This window comes from Natator depressus, chromosome 7 (assembly GCF_965152275.1).
Source record: "Natator depressus isolate rNatDep1 chromosome 7, rNatDep2.hap1, whole genome shotgun sequence".
Lineage (NCBI taxonomy): Eukaryota > Metazoa > Chordata > Testudines > Cheloniidae > Natator > Natator depressus.
Genome location: NC_134240.1, coordinates 18495031 through 18518047, shown reverse-complemented (window position 1 = coordinate 18518047; position 23017 = coordinate 18495031). Strand labels below are relative to the sequence as shown.

The 23017-nt window shown below is 45.3% G+C and overlaps 1 protein-coding gene and 1 long non-coding RNA gene across 2 annotated transcripts in view; one reads left to right on the top strand and one right to left on the bottom strand.

Moving 5' to 3' along the window:
• IRAK2 (interleukin 1 receptor associated kinase 2) overlaps window positions 1-8629 on the bottom strand; it is a 33145-nt gene extending 24516 nt beyond the window's left edge. The window contains exons 1-2 of the mRNA XM_074957564.1: window positions 8264-8629; window positions 4474-4653 (exon numbers count right to left, since the gene is read on the bottom strand). Coding sequence (XP_074813665.1) covers window positions 4474-4653; window positions 8264-8393 — 310 coding nt within the window. The 5' untranslated portion in view covers window positions 8394-8629. The remainder of the gene's footprint in view (window positions 1-4473; window positions 4654-8263) is intronic.
• Window positions 1-15949, top strand: part of LOC141990419 (uncharacterized) — a 43314-nt gene extending 27365 nt beyond the window's left edge. The window contains exons 6-7 of the long non-coding RNA XR_012640174.1: window positions 13427-13573; window positions 15597-15949. This is a non-coding gene — a long non-coding RNA (uncharacterized LOC141990419). The remainder of the gene's footprint in view (window positions 1-13426; window positions 13574-15596) is intronic.
• Window positions 15950-23017: the final 7068 nt, after the last annotated feature.

Genomic DNA, 23017 nt, shown 5'->3' with positions numbered 1-23017 from the left:
GTAGTCCTACTACATGCCCCACAAAGCTGTTCATTATTATCATCATCCCTATTTTTCCATATACAGAGCAGCAATTTGCGCAAGCTCAGACAGGAAATCAGTAGTATAGCTGATCGCAGGCTGAATGCAGATCTCTGGACTTCTACTCCAGTGCCTTAATCAGAAGGCCATCGATCATTACACCATTTTCTTTAGTGATTATGGCAGAACAGCAATGATCCTGAGCCATGAGGTTCAATTCTGGATTCCAAGTTTGCCACCTCCCCCCGAATGCATGTCTCCTCACATCTTGGATTTTGGGCTGACCTATTATCATTTGTGAAATTTGGCTCTCAAGCTAGGTATGAATTCCATCCACCTGAATTCAGATTGAGGTACTGGCCCCAACCCAACTAGGGCAGGAAGGCAGTGTACTTAATTACTTCTTTCTAAAGTACTCCACTGTCTGACTTTCCTGGCTTTTATGACCCCAATCAGCTACTCCCCTCCCACATGCCATTGTGCTCCAATAATCTCACTCAAACTGCTCAAGCTTTGCTTTCCTCTAAGGCCTGATCCAGTTCCCAGGAAACTCAATGGAAAGATTCCTCTGGACTTCCATGAGAGTGGCTGCATTGGACAAATTCATTCTAGTAGTCAAGTTTTACAGCAGAGCTTACAGGCAGATTTTACTCCCCTCTGATTTGGAAAGAAGTTGTTTAGATACTGTTTTTAACAGGGAAAACCCCTGGACTTGCTGGTGTTTGCTGAGTACAGAACAGTCCTGTTTATCCCAAAAATCTTTCAGTGAGCTCAAAAACTTTCATAGAGACAGAGGATCATAGAAGCAGGGTGTGATGAGGAAAGCCACTCACATCGGAAGAGACTGAGGTCAGATAGGAAGGAGTTGTACCTAATCAGGGAGCTGGATGCTTGGGATTCTGCTGCTGCATGTTACAGAAAGTGCTGTAACATGGATACATACAAGAAGAACAATCATTATCCAGAAAGAATGGGTTGATGTCACTATGTAGCTGAGATTATGTTTTCTGTGTACTTCGGGAGTCTGCTGCTGCTGGAGACAATTGCCATATGGAGGACTGTTTCTCCATTACCTTATACCTTGTGTAGTCACAGATAGGAATTTTACTTTCTCCCAAGATTTGGAGAAAGGCCAGTTCTTGCCTACAGACAGCCCCCCAACCTGAAGCGAATACTCACCAACAACCACATACCACACAACAGAACCACTAACCCAGGAACCTATCCTTGCAACAAAGCCCGTTGCCAACTGTGCCCACATATCTATTCAGGGAACACCATCACAGGGCCTAACAACATCAGCCACACTATCAGAGGCTCGTTCACCTGCACATCCACCAATGTGATATATGCCATCATGTGCCAGCAATGCCCCTCTGCCATGTACATTGGTCAAACTGGACAGTCTCTACGTAAAAGAATAAATGGACACAAATCAGATGTTAAGAATTATAACATTCATAAACCAGTCGGAGAACACTTCAATCTCTCTGGTCACGCAATCACAGACATGAGGGTCGCTATCTTAAAGCAAAAAAACTTCAAATCCAGACTCCAGCGAGAAACTGCTGAATTGGAATTCATTTGCAAATTGGATACTATTAATTTGGGCTTGAATAGAGACTGGGAGTGGCTAAGTCATTATGCAAGGTAGCCTATCTCCCCTTGTTTTTTTCCTACAAAACCCCCCCCCCCCCCAAGACGTTCTGGTTAAACTTGGATTATTGCTGTGCACATTGTAAGATGAGCTATTGCCAGCAGGAGAGTAAGTTTGTGTGTGTGGTTTTTGGAGGGGGTGTGTGTGTGTGGGGGGGGGGGGTGTGTGTGAGAAAACCTGGATTAGTGCTGGAAATGACCCACCTTGATTATCATGCGCATTATAAAGAGAGGTTTCAAAGAGGGATGGGCTATTACCAGCAGGAGAGTGAGTTTGTATGTGTGTCTGTGTGTGTGTGTGGGGGGGGGGGGAGAGTGAGAAAACATTGATTTGTGCTGGAAATGGCCTTCCTTGATGATCACTTGATGATCACTTTAGATAAGCTGTTAGCAGCAGGACAGTGGGGTGGGAGGAAGTTTTGTTTCATGGTCTCTGTGTGTATATAATGTCTTCTGCAGTTTCCACGATATGCTATGCATCCGATGAAGTGAGCTGTAGCTCACGAAAGCTCATGCTCAAATAAACTGGTTAGTCTCTAAGGTGCCACAAGTACTCCTTTTCTTTTTTCTTTTTACGAATACAGACTAACACGGCTGTTACTCTGAAACCTGTCAGAAATACCAGGAACACCCTGCACTGAGCAAGCACAAAACCAAAGATGGATCCGGGATTCCTTTGTGGGGAGGGGGTGGAGTATAGTGTTTTAATGGCTGCTTCTAATTAGAGTTTAAAGTGTGACTGTGTGAAAAGTGACTTTAAAAACACTAACGGGGGATTCCACATTTATTGTCTTAGTGACTGCCAAATCAAATTTGCTTCATTTATAAAGAAAGAAGATTTTTTTTTTCTAACAGCTAGACCTGCAACCTTAGGCTATGTCTACACTACAGACCTTACAGGTGCACAGGTGTACCGCTGCAGTTAAACAGCTGCAAAGCCTCCAGCGTAGCCGTTCTATGCCTGCTGCCAGAGCTCTCCTGCCGGCGTAATTATACACCCCCAATGAGCAGTGGTAGCTATGTCAGTAGGATAGTGTCTCCTGCTGACAAAGCGCTGTCCACACTGGCGCTTTTGTTGGTGAATTTATGTTAGTCAGGGGTGGGGTGTTTTCACACCCCTAACCAACAAAAGTGCTAGTGTAGACAAAACCTTAGTTTAGAACCTGTGTTACTGACATGCAAATCAGAATAGATACCAGCTCATTTTCCCATAGCTCCATTGGTTCTACAGGGTGGATAAGAGTAAGGTTTCTTTCTCTTACAAAGAGTAGATGTGATCCTGAATTCAGACTGGGGGTATATCTATTAAGTAAGAAGGTGCCATTTTTGCATTGGCCCAATGATGTTAATTGAGCAAAACTCCTTCTGAAATCAATGGTAATTTTGCTTGATTAAGGAAGATGAGATTTTTGGCCCTTAGTCACTTAAGAGTAAAATTGCATTTTCAAGGACAACTAAAACAGAATGTCTGTAGGCTGTTTAACATGTATGTTTCAATCTCCTCAAGCCAGCTATTATTTTGTCTACTACAGTATTAACTCAGCCTCCAAGTACCTGAAACCCTGGTAATTTATCTGAGGAACTTAGATAGCTGATTCACTAGGGTGTAGTCAATATTTGCGAAGCACTATGGATGTGCTGGGTATCACCATTATTTCCCAAGGACAGGATCAACATTCCTCTGATGTGCCATAAATAAACTGACATCCAGTGCCTAGTGTTAAGGCCTTGATACCATCAATCAGTCAAATGTCTTGTTACCAGTCTGACTGGCATCAAGAAACAGCCAGAGACAAGTTTGTTATCCCAGGCCCCTGTCCTGCTAAATGCTGAGTGCCTTCTGTTTGTTGCAGAGCATACTTCATTCCTGCAACTTACTTGAGTGATGTTTGGATCTGAGTTTTGGTTCATTTCTAATTGATGAAATCAGTTCTTCCTTGGACAGATAAGAATAAAACCTGCTGACACTAAGAGTAGACATTCACCTATGATCAGGGCACCAAAATGCAAAGGCAACATGGCCCCTTGGATTTAGCATGGGATTAGAAATTGGGAGCTTATTCTGGCTCAGTTTTTCCCTGTGCAATTTGGGGCAAATCACTTAACCTCCCTGTACCTCAGTTTTCCCATCTCTAAAACAGGGACAGTTTCTTACATGGGCACTATGGGTATGAGGTGGCGAATATCTGTAAAGGTCTCCTCAATGTGTAGTCAGAAACACAAACATAACTTGGATACATCAGGTATTGAAAGGAATGGTATTATTTCATAATGCCTTTTTATAAGTCAATGGTTTGTTCAAATTCTAGGCACCCTATATCTAAAGTGATATAGCAGAAACAGAGACTGTTCACAGACACGTGATAAAAATTATTAGAGGCCTTCATCTGGAGACACAGAAAAAAGACTAGGACTATTTAGAGAGAGATGGTGCTAAGACAGAGGTGGGCAAACTACGGCCCGCGGGCCACATCCGGCCCATGGGACCCTCCTGCCCAGACCCTGAGCTCCTGGCCCTGGAGGCTAGCCCCCGGCCCCTGCCCTTCTGTTCCCCCTCCCCTGCAGCCTCAGCTCACTGTGCTGCCAGCTGGGGTTGCGAGCTCTTGCCAGGCAGCACAGCTGCAGAGCTGCAGCCTGAGCTGGTGCTCTGTGCTGCGCAGTGGCACGGCTGGCTTCAGCCAGGTGGCACGGCTGGCTGTCTTGGTGCTCTGGGCGGCGCAGCTGTAGTGCTAGGATTTACGTTGCCTCATATAAAATACAATAAGTTCCTCTCAGGGAGAAAGATCATCTACTCACAGTCCAGAATCACTTGTGCTGCTTGGTAGAGCTGCAGTCCTTGGAGAAGTTCTAGTAACTGTTGGACTGTTGCTAGCCTCACTCCCCACCACCACATGAGTTCTCTCGTTATGCTGATTCCCGTCTTCTCCATGCACTTGATTTTCCGCAGCTCTGTCTGATCAGTTATCACATAGGAGGCTAAAGGTAAAGAAGGGATATTTCTCTTATAAAAAGTGGAAGAAAAACACAAGCGGGGGAAGTCCGAGCTTATTGCATATGCTCATTTAGTTTACGTTTCCACAACTGAAAAAACAGGTACACAATAAATTAGGAATAAAGAAAATCATAATGCGAGTCTCAAGAAAAATCGGTTCCCTGGAGTAAAAGGGTGCTAAATGTTTTGTAAAAATGGAAACATTTCTTTAAATTTTTAGAGACTCACAAAAACAAATTGGCAAAACTCCTTGCACTTTTCTCCACATTTTCCATGTAACTTCCAGTGCCCCTGATATTTTACACCGGGGTCGGTAACCTTTCAGAAGTGGTGTGCCGAGTCTTCATTTATTCACTTGAATTTAAGGTTTTGCGTGCCAGTTATACATTTTAACGTTTTTTAGAAGGTCTCTCTCTATAAGTCTATATATTATATAACTAAACTATGTTGTATGTAAAGTAAACAAGGTTTTCAAAATGTTTAAGAAGCTTCATTTAAAATTAAATTAAAATGCTGATCTTACGCCGCTGGCCCGCTCACCTAGGCCAGCAGCAGGCTGAGCAGGGCCTGCAGCCGGGACCCCGGCTGGCAAGGGGCTGGCAGCCAAAACCCCAGACCGGCAGCAGGCTGAGCGGGGCTGGCAGCCAGGACCCCAGACCGACAGTGAGCTGAGCGGCTCAGCCCGCTGCCAGTCTGGGGTTCTGTCCGCCGGCTCCTGCCAGCCAGGGTACCGGCTGCTGGCCCTGCTCAGCCCGCTGCCAGTCTGGGATCCCGGCCCTGCCCACAGCAGTAATGTTAGGCCTGGTCTATACTAAAATGCGAGTCTCAAGAAAAATCGGTTCCCTGGAGTAAGAGGTGCTAAATGTCTATACTAAATTTTTAGTATAGACCATTACTGTAATTTAGTCCTTGTCTATACTCTGGTCTACAATTAAACTTTAGATCAACCTAGCTATATCTCTTGGGGAATGAAAAATTCACACCCCTGAGGACCATAGTTAAGCAAACCTAACCCTTGGTGTAGATGCAGCTAGGTTGATGGAAAAATTCTTTCATCAGCCTAACAACAACCACTCGGGGAGGTGGATTATGTATTTAGATGGAAAAACCTGCTCCGTTGCTGTAGGAAGCATCTACACTATAGGCACTACAGCGGCAGCAGTGCAGCTGTATCACTATAGTTCCCATAGCGTAGACATGCCATACGCTACAAATGCTTTGCTGATATAACTATAATGGCAGAGCCTCCTAGTGCAAACAGTTTATGTCAACAGAAGGTGTTTTTTTTGTCAGCATAGGAACACTGCAACCCCAAGTGACATTAGCTATGCCCATAGAAGCACTTTTCTGTTGGTGTAACTGCATCTATACAGAGGGGTTTTCTGGCATAGTTATGTCTACACTACAAAATTATGTCGACGTAAGTTACTTTGGCATATACCCACTGCAATAATTAAATCACTTTTGTATGTCCACACTACAGTCCTTGTGTCAGCGGTGTGCCTCCTCACCAGGAGCGCGTGTAGTGTCAGTGGGGCATTGTGGGACAGCTTCTGAAAGCCAGTAACAGTCGACGTAAACAATGCAGTGTTTACACTGACACTGGACTGACCTAACTACATCAACACTGACTCTACACCTCTCCTGGAGGTGGAGTTATTAAGTTGTCATAGTGGGACATTTACATCAGTGTTGAGCCAAAGGGGAGGGGGAGGCTCGGATACACTTAATTAAGCCACACCAGGTGCATAAGTATAACCAGTTTTATTGCCAAAGTATAATAAGCTTCCCAGCCTTCACGCATTGCTAAATACAAGCTTTCCAGCAAGCAAGAATCAATGCTTACGCCCCTTCTATGCTATGGACAGTCCCGGACCCTCCAGCCTTGTCCCTGAGGGCTTGTAGTAGGTGCTGCTCCAGCGTGGGGAATTCCTGGGCACCCACAAGGCCAGGGTCCGCAGGTGAGACTGTTCATCTAAAGCAATCCTCCTAGCAGTTTTTAATCATCATCTCCTTCTAAGGGGAGGGGTGGGTGTATTCACCCACAAGCAGGCTCTGGCCGGAAACACTGCTGCTCTCTATTCCCACACTTCACAGTCTTGGGCCTTGCTTATCTCTTCACTTGTTTATCCAGTCAAGTGGCTGCAAACCAGCCTGGCTGGTTAAAGCCAGTTCACTACTAGTTCCCCCCAAACCATTCTGTAGCAACAGCCCAAGGTAACTTGTGGTCAGCCCCAACGATCAGTGGGAACGAAATGTTAGTGTAGACACTTACATAGTTAGGTCAACGCAGGACAGCTTACGTAAACCTAACTCTGTAGTGTAGACCAGGCCTATGTCGGCTAAGGGGTGTGGTTTTTTCACACTCCTAAACAATATAGCTATTCAGACAAAACTCTGTAGTATAGATTTGACCTTACACTTTCCCTTAGCTTCCTCAACATGAACATACACCAACTTAGCCTCCTTCTAGACTCCTTTGAACTCATCCACTTACCAATATGTAACTCTCATCCCTTTTACACATATCTCTGAATTTGACTAACTAAGCCCCAGTGTAAGTGAGTCTGCATTGATGTAACTAAGGGGTAAGGGGTCAGAAGAGAGGAGTGGAGCAAGAAAAACAAACAGAAGGATACAAGAAGGTGCAAACTGAAGTAGCTCCAGTGTACCTGGTCTTACATCTTCTGACTTCTTGGTGTGTAAACTACACTAACTTAGGCTTTGTTTACACTGGGGATTTCAGTCTTTGGCAGTCAGCCACTGGTGTACCTGCCACAATGTAACTCCCTAGTGTAGAAAGTCTTAATTTGCACTGGTACAGTTGACTCCAGTGTGAAGCTGGAATAAACTGTACTGTAAGTGGAAACTACAATTTACGATGACTTTGCCCGTCTACCCTAGGATTTTTCACCAGGGCAGCTATGCTGTTTTGTGGTCATCAATGGCTGCAGCTGGGGCAAATCCCCAGTGTACGTAATGCTTTAGACTCCCTTACACTTGATAAATTAGCGTCAGGGAGTTTAAATTTCTCTGCTTACATATTTCCCCTTAATTTGGCCCAATGGAGTTACAGCTGGGATGGAATTTAGTTCATGATCCTCTATTACTGCACCCTTTGTCCTTTCTCCACGGTCTGTCATTGCATCCGATGAAGTGAGCTGTAGCTCACGAAAGCTGATGCTCAAATAAATTGGTTAGTCTCTAAGGTGCCAGAAGTACTCCTTTTCTTTTTGCAAATTCAGACTAACACGGCTGTTACTCTGAAACCTAAGTATTTCTGTGCTTATCTGAATAGAATGGAGGTTCAGCCACCACTTTAAGTTATTTACACCTTGATCCCGCTAATGGATCCATATGCAGGGGAAGCCCTGAGCCCTCCACCTACAGCATCTGGTCTTTAGAGAGCACCAGAAAGTGCCTCTGTGAGGAATCCTCCGTGTGACTGGCGCCGGACCCCATCTTAGAAAGCGGAGAGTTCACTGCCGGGGCTTGTCTCCAGCCACCGGCCCTTGCTCCTGTCACGACCCCTGCCTGCCTCGCTCCTTGTCAGCAAACCCTCCGCCCCTTCCCCTCTCAGCTCCCCGCTCTCACCGAAGCGCATCCAGTCGTAGTCGTTCAGGCAGTCCATCTTCTGGCAGAACTCCTCCAGCACGCAGGCAGGTAGGGTGTGGAGGTAAGCGGGCTGCGGGGAGCTCCCCGGGCCTGGCTGCTGCTGAGCCATTCCGGCACAGTCACTTGCTGCGCCCGCCGCCGCCTTCCCTGCTTGGGCCGTCAGCGGCACACGGCGCTCGCTGCCCTCGCTCTCTGGCGCCGCTCCGCGCGTGGGCGTTGGCGCTCATCTCACACGCTGCCCTCTCTGCGGGGGCTGGCACGAGCAGCATGTCCCCCTATCAGCGGCCGCCTCGAGCCCCGGAGCGGATGTCTACCGGCCGCGAGGCCCTCTGGCTCTTCCGGGGCCGTGGTGACGTCAGCCGCACTTCCCTCACGCGTAGAACAGGTTTTTCCTCCTGAGGGAGGAAAGGGGGCGAGTGCAGCTGCATTGCTACGTTGTGAGTGTGAGCCGGGGCTGGTTCCCTGAAAGTTACACCCAAGGGTTTCCCCAAGCCCAGTTGCACGCAATGTTGGAAATTTAGTGGTTGGTTGTACATTTGAATTGAGACTGAAAATAATACAGGCTTTAAAAGCATGCACAGGATATGAGAAAATACTTGTACCTGAGGAAGCAGAATGGGTATGAAAAGTATGAACAAAGACTAGCTTCCTCACACAGCTGTTATTTATGACAATGTTGGCACATTTGTTTTGGCTGCATTGGCCTACCTAATACTTTCAAATTATTATTGCTAAGCAAGATCTGAATGAGATCTCCCCTGACAGCTACTGATGAGCCAGGGGTGGGTGGACCAGACTGTATTTGCATGAACACACCTACTTTGCCTAGCTATCCAGGAGACAGAGCTGTGCTACCCAAGTGATCAGTTTTGGCTGGTGTTGGGTTACAAATCACTTAAGTATTAAATGTGAGGGTTATGAAATGTTGTTATCCTTATTGTATACGTGAAGGGCAGCAGAACTGTACGTAGCCTGCTGGAATGAGGGGATCTCCCTCGTGCTTAATTTGTGCAAGGGCTTGCCAGGGCTGAGCCCCAGTACCTCTAGGCTCCCCAGTTCATAGCCCTGGAACCTCTGGGCTTGTCATATCAGTTATGAAAGTAATAAACTTGCTTGAGCCCTGGCACCTCTTTTGTTACAAATTAAGCACTCGTCATCCTCAACTGAACTGCACTCCCTACGCAGAAGGTTTGGATGCTATAGCCTAGTGACAAGAGAGGGTGATGGGGCACACATGTTTTGCTTGGTGGTGGGGGCTCTGCCTAAGAGTCACAGGCACTATTTGACCTGCTTCTCTCTCCTGTTTAGAGAGAGAGCTGATTAGGCTTTAAAAGTGACCACTAGTTGAAATCCCTGATAATCAGATCTAAGTGCTTAGACCTGCTGTGGGATAGTGTTTCTGTGGAAGAGACAGCCTAGCCTTTGCTAGCAGTGAAGTTCCCCCCTTGAGAGCTGAAATCACTGAGAGCTGGGTGGAACCGTGAGAGACCAACTCGCAGAGGTTACAGTAGCACATGGCAGCAGAAGGTGACAGTGCGCGGCCATTGGGGAGGGAGTGGCCAGAGCATTGGACTATGTTTTATTGACTTCACTACAGAATGTTAGCTTTGTGACTGTGAAACTTATATAAATACATTTCCTAGTAGGCCAAGATTTTTAAAATGCATTATTTGCCAAGGTCATTATTTCACAACATCGCTACCTCAAGAGGTCATTATCTTGGGGAGTTTCTGTACTAAACTTGTTTATTATAATTATGATTATGTAAGAACAGCCATATTGAATCAGACCAATGGTCCATCTATCGTAGTATCCTGTCTTCCAACAGTGACTATTCCAGGTGCTTCAGAGGGAATGAACAGTACAGGGAATTGTCAAAGTCAGATTCAAGACTCACTGAATTTGTCAGACCACTCTGTTTATTAGCAAAGCGCTTTGCCAGTGCACCCAGATATATGTGAGCCTCCTGCAAAAAGCTCAAGCCAACCCATTTATACAGACAAGCCAAAGCCAATCCAACATAGGAGACAAAAGGAAGTAGAAACTGACAAATATACATACATATCTTATTTGCATACTAACGTTTACCAATCTCCTAGCTCAGTAGGAGCTCTAAGTTAATTAGTTTGAGGATCCATTGTCTCACACTCCTTAATGTTTCTCTTCCTGACAACTATATTTCAACAAATCTTTCAAGCAGCATTTCTTTAATGAATTATAATTTCAATATAATTCATTCTACTTTCACAGAATCATCGAGAGATCCATCCCCTGTCATCCACTCCCAGCTTCTGGCGAACAGAGGCTAGGGACACTCAGAGCATGGTGTTGCATCCCTGCCCATCCTGGCTAATAGCCATTGATGGACCTAACCTCCATGAACTTATCTAGTTCTTTTTTGAACCCTGTTATAATGTTGTCCTTCACAACATCCCTGGCAAAAAGTTCCACGGGTGACAGTGTGTTGTGTGAAGAAATACTTCCTTTTGTTTGTTTTAAACTTACTGCCTGTTAATTTCATTGATTGACCCCTGGCTCTTGTGTTAAGTGAAGGGGTAAATGACACTTCCTTATTCATTTTCTCCACACCAGTCAAGATTTTGTAAGCCTCTGTCGTATCCCCTCTTAGTCATCTCTTTTTCCAAGCTGAAAAGTCCCAGTCTTTTTAATCTCTCCTCCTACAGAATCTGTTCCATACCCCTAATAATTTTTGTTGCCCTTCTCTGTACCTTTTCCAATTCCAGTATATCTTTTTTGAGATGGGGTGACCAGAACTGCATGTAGTATTCAAGATGTGGGCATATCTTGGATTTATATAGTAAAAATGGAGGAGCTTGGTTTGCCAGACTGATCAGCTAAGCCAATACTGACAACCTATATGAAAAGGCTGCAAAACACCATGCCACTGGACTGCATCAACTTGCAGAAAGCCTTATAAGCCAGTCACTATCAAAGCCAATTTTAGAAGAACTTAATGAGGCTGTTAAGAATGTGGAGATACAACTCAGTTTATGTGAATGGCTGTTGCACCATACTTTCTATTTAAGTAAGAGATGCCACACACTACAAACTGGAGGCCAATATTAAGCGCACTGTCACTTGTTAATCCTGAAGTTGGACATTGGTTTTGAACAAGACTGGCAAATGCTCGCTATCTTTCTGAAAAAAACTCAGCTGACTCTCTAGAAGCATGCAGTGCAACAGTGAAAGACTCAGCCGTTGAAAAAGTGAAGAACTCTCTTACCATATTCAAAATATATGCATACATGGCTGATGAAGCTCCAATGCAAATAGGCATCAAGTATTAAGTCATTGCATATGTTATCTTGATGTCCATGGTAGGCCAGTAGATGCATTCTAAATGTTCAGGTTATAGAAGACACATTAGCTGCATCTGTGACATCTTAGAAGAGTAAAATGCTTGTCAGTTGAACCCCAAACAGATGGCTGCTTGTGCATTTGATGGAGCTACAAACTTCTCTGGAAGACATAGTGGAGTACAAGCTTTGCTCAGAGAAAAGTAATGAGGAGTCCTTGTGGCACCTTGGAGACTAACAAATTTATTTGGGCATAAGCTTTCATGGGCTATAACCCACTTCATCAGATGCATGGAGTGGAAAATACAGTAGGCAGGTATAAATACACAGCACATGAACAGGTGGGAGTTTGTCTTATTGAGCAGGGGGTCAGTGCTAACAAGGCCAATTCAATTAGGGTGGATGTGGCCCATTTCCAACAGTTGACAAGAAGGGGTGAATATCAACAGAGGGAAAATTATTTCTGTAGTGACCCAGCCACTCCCAGTCTTTATTCAGGCCTAATTTGATGGTGTCAAGTTTGCAAATTAATTCCAGTTCTGCAGTTTCAGACTTAAAAGAGAAACTGCAGAACTGGAATTAATTTGCAAACTTGACGCCATCAAATTAGGCCTGAATAAAGACTGGGAGTGGCTGGGTCACTACAAAAACTAATTTTCCCTCTGTTGATATTTACCTCTTCTTGTCAACTCTTGGAAATGGGCCACATTCACCCTAATTGAATTGGACCATCATTCCTCTCAAATTCATAGCTTTATTTTTAAAATTATATTTAACCCACAGCCCAGAGATATTCTTTTTCTAGACATTTTTAATTCTTCTCTTCTATATGTTTTATATTTAACCTGCCTTTTGTGTTGTGTTATCCACTAATTAGGTTTTTAATTTTTAAAAATGTCATTTGTAACATTATTAAACAATTTTATATTTTAAAATACTTTTTCACTGAACCATTTGCCTTTGTCCAATTATTTAAAAAGATATATAGCCCTTGACTTTTGTTGTACTTTTTCAATTATTTTAACCCTTGCATTTTTGTATTTAGTTTATACAGTCCTGCAAAATGATCCACATGGGTAGATCCTTACACCTGCATAGACTCATTCCATCCACATGAAACAGCTTGCAATGTATGTAAATTATTCTTAACTTTTTTCATTTTTCTATTATTTTATTTATATTTAACCCTATAATTTTTCTATTTAATTTAAAATATTATTATCAGTCTTGTCATATTTTAAGTTTACCTGTCTCTTATCATATGCATATACTTTAAGTTATGTTACAGTGTTGCCAGCTCTCACAATTTTACATGAGTCTTGCCATTTTGGGTGGTTTTCTTACAGCTCCAGCCATTGACATAATGAGAATCTGAGTTTCCTTAAAACCAATTTAAATTACTAGCCCTCATGGATTCAGAGAAAAACTGGAAAATGTGACCTGAGTATCACCTAACGGTTCAAAAACCAGAAGACAGGACAAAGAATCCCAAATGTATCATTTTAAAATATAATGTTTTTTACGGTAATCTTGTGATTTATTGGGGCCTGACACTTGATTTTTTAACAGTTGGGGGGTTTAGTAATACCGACGTTATGACAATAATTCAGTAAGTTCCCCTAGCCATTCAACCATTTTCCCATACTTCCCCATCGCCCCTCCTGCCTGCTCCTCTCTACCCTGCATGGGAGAAAAGGGGGCTTTTTATAGATCATTGACTGAGAGGTGGGAGAGAGAAGTTACTATCCTAAGTGGTTGACTGGAGGCAGGGAAGTAGAAACTCATGTTTTCCTTATTGTCTCTGGCATGACACTTTCTCTGGCAGGCACTGGGCAATAGAAGCCAGGAATGAGAGATCTGTGGGCTCATTGCCTCACTGGGCAACTGAGAAAAAAAATGGAAGAAATTTTTGCCCAACAATGAAATGCAGCCACCTTTATGATGGAATTTGGCATCCAGGGGTTTTGACAAGGTAACTGAAGAATCACTTTTCAAACTGAAACTATATACTTCTCTATATATTTTGTGGACATATTTGATAACTCTCCCTGTTAAATAATGTCATATTAGCCAGGATTCCATATTTCTGTGTGCTCCTCTCAATCCCTTGGACAGTTACTGCGGGTGATTTAGTAGGAATAATTGTCATTTCTGTAGTGCCTGTCATCACCTAGGGTCCAAATCCCTTAACTGGTACAGGAATCATTTCACCCAACACTGCCGCCTCTTGGGGAGGGGAGATGTGATAGCTGTGTACCAGCACACACCGAACACTGCACACGACAGGTTAGGCAAGGTTATCAAGTTGGGACTACCAAATTGGGAAATTAAAAATACACAAATGAATAAATAAAAAATGTAAATGTTTCCTTGAAACATATTGTAAAATCCATCACGAGAATAAGATCGATCATCATAACTATCATTAAAGTATCATTGTTATAATAAACCTCCTTGCTATGGTTTAAATTATCTCCAAGTGGGTGGGAATTTGCCAGGTCAGCTCTAGGGCAGAAAATATGTGAGAATAGTACAACTGAAACAGCAGGGGAATTTCAGGAGGCAGAATGTAATTTTCTGACTTGAAATTTGGCAGGGACAACAGGACTAACATCCGGTTCAAGGGATGTTCTTTGCTGTTGAGTCTTAAGGGGTCATTTGTTTGCATGACACTTTTTTCAAACCTGCCAGTAAAGAAAAGCCTAGTAACGGAACTCCTTGTCTCTCAGTCTCTCAACCTTTCAAATGACTATGTATTCCCCTTGGTTCCATACCAAACCGAACCAAACTGATATACAGTGTATGACAGACTGCTGAGCTAATTTATCATGAGGATAAAACTGTTGCATATTATTTCTTTATCCTCTGTTAAAAATAAATTTGGTGCTCATGAAAATTGCCCGTTAACAGGCCCACAGGCTAGTCTGCTGATCCACCAGAAACCAGGGGCAGCATGGGGAGCAGTTGTGAAATGTCCTCTACCCCACCCCAACCCACAGCCTCTTCCATCCTCACCTACAGAAACTACTCCCACTCAAATCTTTCTTCTCTTGGAGACTGTCAACAATATTTTCAATTGTGATGGTGGTTTTAAATGAAGTGGAACTAGGAACTGGACTGAGATCCACCCAGTCATTTCACTTAACAGCCTTCAGAGAGTTACAGTTTCATTCACTAGGGACCAGGCTACATAACTGAGGGGTAAGAGGCTCTATGTACAATTATCAATCTGCAGAGCTATCTACATCCTTTCCCTAGTTCCTTAGGCCATGTTGACACTACAAACTGATCGACACAGGTTCATCAGCATACAGGCGCTGAAGTTTGTATATCACTCGTGTGCATGCATACTTGGTTACTTGCACCACCAGGAGTGCTTTTGTTGATGTAAAGTTTAGTGCACCGGGGTAGTATCTCACTGTGCTACACACTACCTGTGAGGACTCCTGGGCCTCAAACCCAAGCCTGCAGGTAGTGCTTGGACCATGGCCACCACCTGGTCGCTCACCTGAACCAGTGGAGAAGGGAGCTAGGAAAGCTCTAGCTCACAAAGAATCCCTCCCATGAAGCTCCTGACTTGGGGAGATGTCCAGCACCACCAATTGGCTGGGACACATTACTTAAGCCTAACAGCTGATGGGCAGGTGGCTGCTGGGTGCTGAGCACCCACTATTTTTTTTCTGTGGGTGCTCCAGCCCCAGAGCACCCACGGAGTCGGCACCTATGGCTTTTGGGAAATATTTGCTATGTGTTGAGATAGAAATGACTTTCCCAGGGATCTCTGGGAGCTAGGGGTCAAGTTTCCAGCATGCAATTTTCTCCATCCCAGAATGCCATCCATACTTTATAATTTTTGCATTTCTTTAAAAAAAAATCCCACAAACTCACATGACACTTTTTCGATCACCTTTGACAGAAGCATGGAGCCCACAGAGTGCTGCACTGTTCTCATGAACTTTGCAAATATAGAATACACAATTCTCCTTTATTTGCAGACCTGCTGGAAATACTTCAGCAACAGGGGACATGATGATTTTTTCAAGGCCAGTTTCCTGAGGGATAGTGAACAACAAATCAAGTTTGTTGGAGCATTCATGGAGCAGCTGCAGATGGTGGAGCATCTCTTCTTGGCCTGAGAAATAAGCACTGACTAGTGGGATTACATGATAATTCAGATTTGGGATGATGAGCAATGGCTGCAAAACTTTCAGCTGCAAAAGCTCACATTCCTGGATCTGTTTTCCTAGCTCGCCCCAGCCCTCCTGCGCATGGATGCCAGAATGAGAGATGTATTGACAGTGGAAAAGTGAGTGATAATCACATTGTAGAAGGAGAGGAACTTGCGGAGGCCAGCTCCACACAGAAGGGATGGGGGAAGGAGAAGGAGAAGGGTTGCGGGGGCAGCCCCACATGGGAGGGAGAGAGAAGGAGAGGGGCTCCGGGGGGCAAATCCTCGCAGGAGGGAGGGGAAAGGAGAGCAGCCTGGGGGGCCAGCTCCGTCTGGGGCCGGAGCGGGAGGTATATGCTCACCCTACCACAGCTCCGGCATCTGGCCTGGCCGGGGGTGGGGCCTCAGGGGGAAGAGGAGGAGCAGGGTGGTGGGGTGGGGGGGGAGAGGAGTTCTGACCTGTGGGGGCCCCCAATTGGCCAGGGCCCTTGGGCACAGGCCCCGTGGGCCCATACGGTAATCCGCCACTGTGTGCGGTGTTATTAAGACATGTTCCAAAGTCAGTTGGCAAACAGGTTTGTCTCAAACAAAGGAATGTGTGCTCTGCTTAATTTGTATTTAAGCAATAAACAGAGTCATCAAGCAGGAAGGGAAACAAAAGAAATTCAAACAGGTAAGAAAAAAGCAGCAGGGAACATCCTTCCGCATAGACTTTTTGTCTCCTGGTACCCAGCTGGAAATGTTTTTCAAGCAGGGAACTGTGATGGGGTGTCTGCCCCACACTGGGCAATAAGGGGTTAACAGAGCCCTAGGGCAGCTGTGTGAAAAGCAGCCAATAGGAAAGGGTCTGCGAGGAACAGCCAATCAGGGCTGGGCAGGCCGATATAAGAAGAGCTGCAGGGCACTGGAGTTACCTGGAGCTCGAGGAGGGAGGATCAGGCTCCTAGCAGGAGGAAGAAGTGCTAGCACCCTGGTCAGAGTAGTGCTGCTAGCAGGGACTGGGAAAGCTAGAGAGAACTCCTGGCTAGCTGCTAAGACTGGTTGGCTGAAGCCCTGAGGTAAGGGCAAAGAAGGTGCTGGGGGCTACGAGGAAGTGGCCCAGGGAAACGAACTGAGGAGGCAGAGAGGACACAGCAAGTGGCGGCCATCTACAGGGTCCCTGGGCTGCGACCCAGAGTAGTGGGTGAGCCTGGGTCCCCCCACTCACCACTGAAGAAGTGGCTGGACTGTGATACTGTCCCCCAGAAGCGGGGAGCACAGAGTGCGGCACAGTCAGAGGGTTGTGTCCTGAAGAGGATGCTGTGGTCCTTGGACCGACAGGTCCAGGAGCAGAAGTGACAGCAGCAAGACACCACCAGAAGAGGGTGCACTTATTAGCAAAGCTAATCCATGGGACAGCCAGCAGGAGGTGCTGTAGTGGTGAGCAAACTCTGTCAGGGGGACTGAAACTGTAAAAAGGAAGGACAAACACCCCAAGGCACTCTTTTCCCCCCACCCTCCCTTCCCATCAAGTCACTGCACCTGAAGGGACAAAGTAAGCAGCTGTTGGACTGGGGGAAGGGTGCTTGGTCAGTAAGACTGCTGAAAGCATGTGTTGAGAAAATTTTGCTTTGAATTTAACATCATTTGTTAAGTTAGGCACCAGTTGCACTTTATCTTTATTTTTCTTGTAACTATTTCTGATTTTTATGCCTCATTACTTGTACTAAAATCCCTCTCTTTATAGTTAATAAACTTGTTTTATCTAATCCAGTATGTTTAAATTGAAGTGTCTGGGAAACTCCATTTGGAGTGCCAAATTGTGTGCCTATTTCTATTAAAGAAATAATGGACTTGTATTGCCCAGGAGACAGCTGGGCAGTACAGGACATACATTTCTGGGGGGAAAATCCCAGAAGTGGGGTTTGTGTTGGGGTCACCCTGCAGCATAATCCAGGCTGGTGAGAGCCAGAGTGTAACCCAGTGTGACTGGCAGGCTGCAGTTACACACAAACGTACAGGGTTTGGCTTGCATGCTGGAAGACTGTTTGTGGGTGGCCCAGGTGGGAGCTGCTTCAGCCAGAGCATTGTAAGGCACTCAAGGTTGCTGGCAGGGGTGACACAGCTACTCATTAGGGAGGATTGTACCATAGTATGTCACACCTGAGCAGTACCAGGTTTACAGCGGTGCTATTGGTGCTGGGCCCACACTCAGAAGGGGCCCTGAAGCCTAGCCCCGCCCCCCCATTCTGCTTGCTCTCTGCCCCAAAACCCCACCCATACTCAGTCTCTGCCCCGGGGCCCTGCCCTTGCTCTTCCCAAGGCCCTGCCCCCACTTGGCCTCTTCCCCAGGAGGACCTGCTTGCTACTCTCTGCCCCCACCCCCTCTGTGCAAGCGGTGGGGGGGTCCTTGGGGGAGGAAGCTGAGGGGGGTGGGAGGGAGAGGCTGAGTGGGGCCACAGCCTCAGGGTGTGGAAGCATGGGCAGAGCAGGGGGTGGGGCCACGGTCCAGGTGCCAGGGCCCACAAAAGATAAATTCAGCCCTGCACCTACATCTGCAGCATTTTAGTTTGCTGCCTGAGAAGATCTATTATGTTCTGGTTCTGTTCTCTCTCTTTATCGTGCTGGGACTCCTGGTCCTTTTTCCTGTATTCTCTGTCTTTCTCCATGCTGTCAATCACATTGGCGCTCCGAGCCCTTTGTTCACCGTCTGATGTGGCACTGGCTTGCTGGATCTCACAGAACATGTTCTTCCCTAGTCCTCTTCTTCAGCATCAGGTGGTCTGTGGGTCTGGTGGAGCCACCTTGCAAAGCTGCCATGAAGCTACTGATAAAAACAGATAGATGTAACTTGTATTTACAGTCACAAGGAAAAGATAAGTTTCAGAACTCCCTTTCCTTATTCCCATAGCGTGGGCAGTTAATATGGAGGCGTTGCTTTGCCTGTGTGTCAGCATCCCCCTCTTGACTTTACTGGTTTGGACCAACGAAAAGGCAGGAGTCGATACATTTGGAACTAGCTATGCTGCAGGAGTTGCCAGTGCAGAGGAGATGTTCCATCTGCCTGTCTTTCGAGGCTCCATTCCTAGATTGCTTGTCAGTCACAGCTGAAGGACCCAATCTGGCCTGAGTGGATGCTGTTGACAAATACAGAGTGAATTTGCTCATCTGCCTTTTATTCCCATAAACATTTTTAATAAATGCTTATTCCAGTATCTCTACAACAATTTGTATAGGGGGGTGCTGAGAGCCATTGAACCAAACTGTAAACCAGGCTGTATATGATGGAAACCACTTGAAGCCAGGGGTGAATGTGGCAGTACCCCTAGTTCCAACGCCTGTGGCTTATTTCCACTTCAGCTTTGGAGCAGCTTAGCAGGTATGAATATGACCCTCCTGGAGTAGGGCAGGATTTTCTGTTGCATGAAACTATACAATTTCTGATCCTATTCCATGAGTGTAAATATAGGGCAATGGCACTGAATATTGGCACTATATTCAACAGATGGTGGTGATTTTAGCTGACATCTCACATCTGAGGGTCACAAAGGCGATCGGGGCCCATATGTTGCAGTGGGTGCTTAGCACCCACTGGAAGCCAGCTCCTCCCTCTCCCCCCGCCCAACGCCTCCTACCCACCATGGATAAGCTGTTCTGCAGCATGTAGGAGGCATGGGGGCGGGGGGGGAGAGGACGTGCTCAGGGGAGAGGGCAGAACTGGGCGGGAAGAGGCAGGCGGGGTTGGAGATTTGGGAGAAGGGTGGAGTGGGGGCGGGGGCCTGGGCCAGAGCAGGGGTTGAGCACCCCCGAAGCAAGGAGGAAGTCAGCACCTGTGCAGGAGGATAAAAGGGACATTCCTATTCACATACACAAAGTACTCCATGTGACTCCCCTCCCCCTGCCTAATCCCACAAGGGAATGAAAAGCAGATGCCATTGCCAACTCCCACTCTATTTGTTTGCCATCTCTGCCCCTACTTGTATGAGTAAAACAATTAAGTCAATGCCTTCTTCTTGTTAACCTGGGGATGGGCGGGGTGCCATCTTTAAACATTGTAAGTAAATGCATGTACACACTTACCTGAGTTCCCTTTCCCTTTATCAGGCTCATCCTTCGTTGGTGCTCACCTGGGAGGACTGGCTAACTGTGATAGTCTCAAAGAGGTCCTGCTAGCAGCATGGCTGGAGTTCCTTGGGGCGTCTTCCTGACTCCTCCTCCTCCTCCTCCTTGCTGTTTGTGGAAAGGGTCTCTGTCTCGGCTCCTCGGAGGTATGCAGTGGTCTGTGGGTGCTGGTGGGGTCTCTGCCAAATATGGCATGCAGTTCCCTGTAGAAGCGTCGAGTCTGCAGTGTAGCCTCAAATCTATTGTGTTCCCTGGCCTTGCACTGTCCCTGACAAAGTTCCTTTGTTTTCACGCGTCACTGCTGATGATTCCTGTCATACCACTTTGCCTGTAGCCCTCGTGCAATCTGTTGTGAACTTGTCAATGTTTCTACGGCTGGTCGGTAGCAGTGCTGGCACAGCCTCTTCTCCCAACAGGCCCAAGAGAGCCAATGCCACATCTGCTTCAGGCAGGAGAGAGTCTAGTGCATGGAGTAGGCATGGTCGATTGGGTAGTTGCATGCAAGGGTGTGCTTGCCAAGGTGGACGATCAGGAAAAGGCATTTCAAATACAGGTGAGGGATTTTAAAGGGGATGTTTCTTTCAGTCTCTGTGACCCCTAGGCAGTGGAGTTTAAAATTGTGGCCCGACCAGTCACTGTCACAGGGAATGAGACATTGTGGGACAGCTGCTGGAGAACTGTTGGGGTTGACACAGGTCATTCAGTGTCTACACTCGCACTGTGTCGACCATGGCTCTATGCCATTCAGAGAAATAGTTTTACTGTGTCGCTGTAACGGTGTGCTAATGTAAGCCAGAGACAAATTTGAATACACACACATTCACAAATAGGTCAGTGCAAGGTGATTTATGTTGACCTAACTTTGTAGTGTAGACCAGGACTCATTCTCATATACATGAATTCACTGCAATTGAAAAAAATACTTTCCCATGTAGCTTGATGATTATGCCAGTGGTTTACTTATCTTTATAGAACGTGACCACATCCCATTGTGTGTAGTGATTTTTCGATCAGACCATATCATCGTATGATCTTTAATTACCATAACCCGGATGTCACTTAAGCATCTAATCCCGGGGTTCTCAAACGGAGGGTCATGACCCCTCAGGGGGTCCCAAGGTTATTACTTGGGGGGGGGGGGTTGTGAACTGTCAGCCTCCACCCCAAACCTTGCTTTGCCTCCAGCATTTACAATAGTGTTAACTTTTTTATATATTTTTTTATTTTATAAGGGGGGGGTCACACTCATAGACTTGCTGTGTGAAAGGGATCACCAATACAAAAGTTTGAGAACAGCTGTCTAAAAGAGTGTCCCTCAAACAGCAGACGCTTCTTTGAATAATTTATTAGGAAAAACAAAAAGACCTGCTTTATACCTGACCATACTTTTAACTTTTAATGAATAATATAAACCATGAGTATAGCTGAAAAATGAAATCATACTGATGTGAGGAAAAGTTATGAAATACTGTTCTTGCAATTCCAGTGGTGGATAAATATGAAGTCCATTCTTATGTCAGGATGTTTCTCGGCCATGAAAAATGAGATACACTCAATAGTTATTACTCTCTGAACTGCTGTGTGGAAGGTATGGTGAGCATGTGGTAAGCTTCAATGCCACTATTAGAATTCAATTTTTTTGACTAGTTCAGGCAATGGATAGTATTAAATATACTGAAAGACATATTCATGTATGTTATAGTGATAGACAGTATCACACAGACCTGCTGTTACATTCACACTGTCAACAGCTCCAAAATGACATTGCCACATGACTCAAGAATCAGTAAAAATAGATTTATAAATTAATATCTGACACATTTATATCTACTTCTCATTTTGAAGAGGAACTAGTCAACATTTTTTAAAAACTGATGAAACAGAAAAAAATATTACCAATGCTTTGGCAACAGGAAAGTGAGGTTACATCAGCTGAATAGATGGGAGCTGAAAGTAGGTCAGGTCTTAACAAATCTAGATGACAAGAAGAAAGAACAAACAATTGTGGAGAAAAGGGAGAAAATATGGTGTGTGGTTAAGACACTGGACTGGGACTCAGGTGCTCTGGGTTCAGTTCCCTCCATAAACTCCTTGAGAGTGTAGGCAAGTAATTTCATCTCTTTTGTGAAATGGGAGTGAGAATATTTTCTTTGTCTATATAATAAGCTCTTCAGGGCAGAAAGTGTTTCCTACTATATGTACATACAGTGTTTAAAACAGTCAGACCTTGATCTTGGTTGTGTTCTCTCAATGCTACTATAATACAAATAATAAAATAACCCTCAGAGACAGGTGTTGGATCATATTAAAGAAGTTCTGTATTAAAATCACAAATGAGTTTGATTCCCCATAGTTTAAATTCCAGGGTATTACTAATTAAGATGTCTCTTGGTTTTTGGTACTGTTTCTCTCCCTCTATGTGTGAAACTTGCAAGCTGCTCTGTTCTCAAAGCAATTCTTTGTAACAACAACTACTCACACAGAGACTCAAAGCAATACTCTGTAACAACAGAAACAGCACCCAGAGACTCCCCGCCCTTTTGTTGTACTTTGTTAACAGTTGTGATTAAAATAGAGATAGAGGATGTATGTGGATGGATGCTTGGTGTGGATAATAACTGAATGATCAGGGAGGTGCCAGCGTAAGAATCCAGTGTTCATCGGCTGAAGAAGGCGTCAAGTGGAAATAACCAGAGGACCCCCGGAGGGCAGACTGGAATCCACCCAACAGCCTCAAGAATGGGAGAACCAAAGAACAAGATAACATCTGGCAGCACGGAGCCATCAGGAATGTGCCATCTGCTGACTGATTCAGCAATAGCATGATGAAGCAATTCCCATAGACTGGCATAGGAAGAAATTCCTCTAAAAATGGACTCTAGAAAGTGAGAACTTTGGGGTCTGATTCTGCAAACCGACTTCCAGGAGCATCAGATGAGCATCTGACAAGGCCCTGCTCCCTCCTCATGTCCAGGCCACCTGGCCAGTGGCTTGGCATGAGCAACTCTAAGGCTGGTAACTATGATAACAACCTTGCAGAACCTGTGTTTGTGTGTATGAATGAATGTGTGAATAAATATGAAATTGAATGGAATGTTACAGCTATAACTAACTGCTTACTATGGTTCTTTCTGTATTCACAATAAA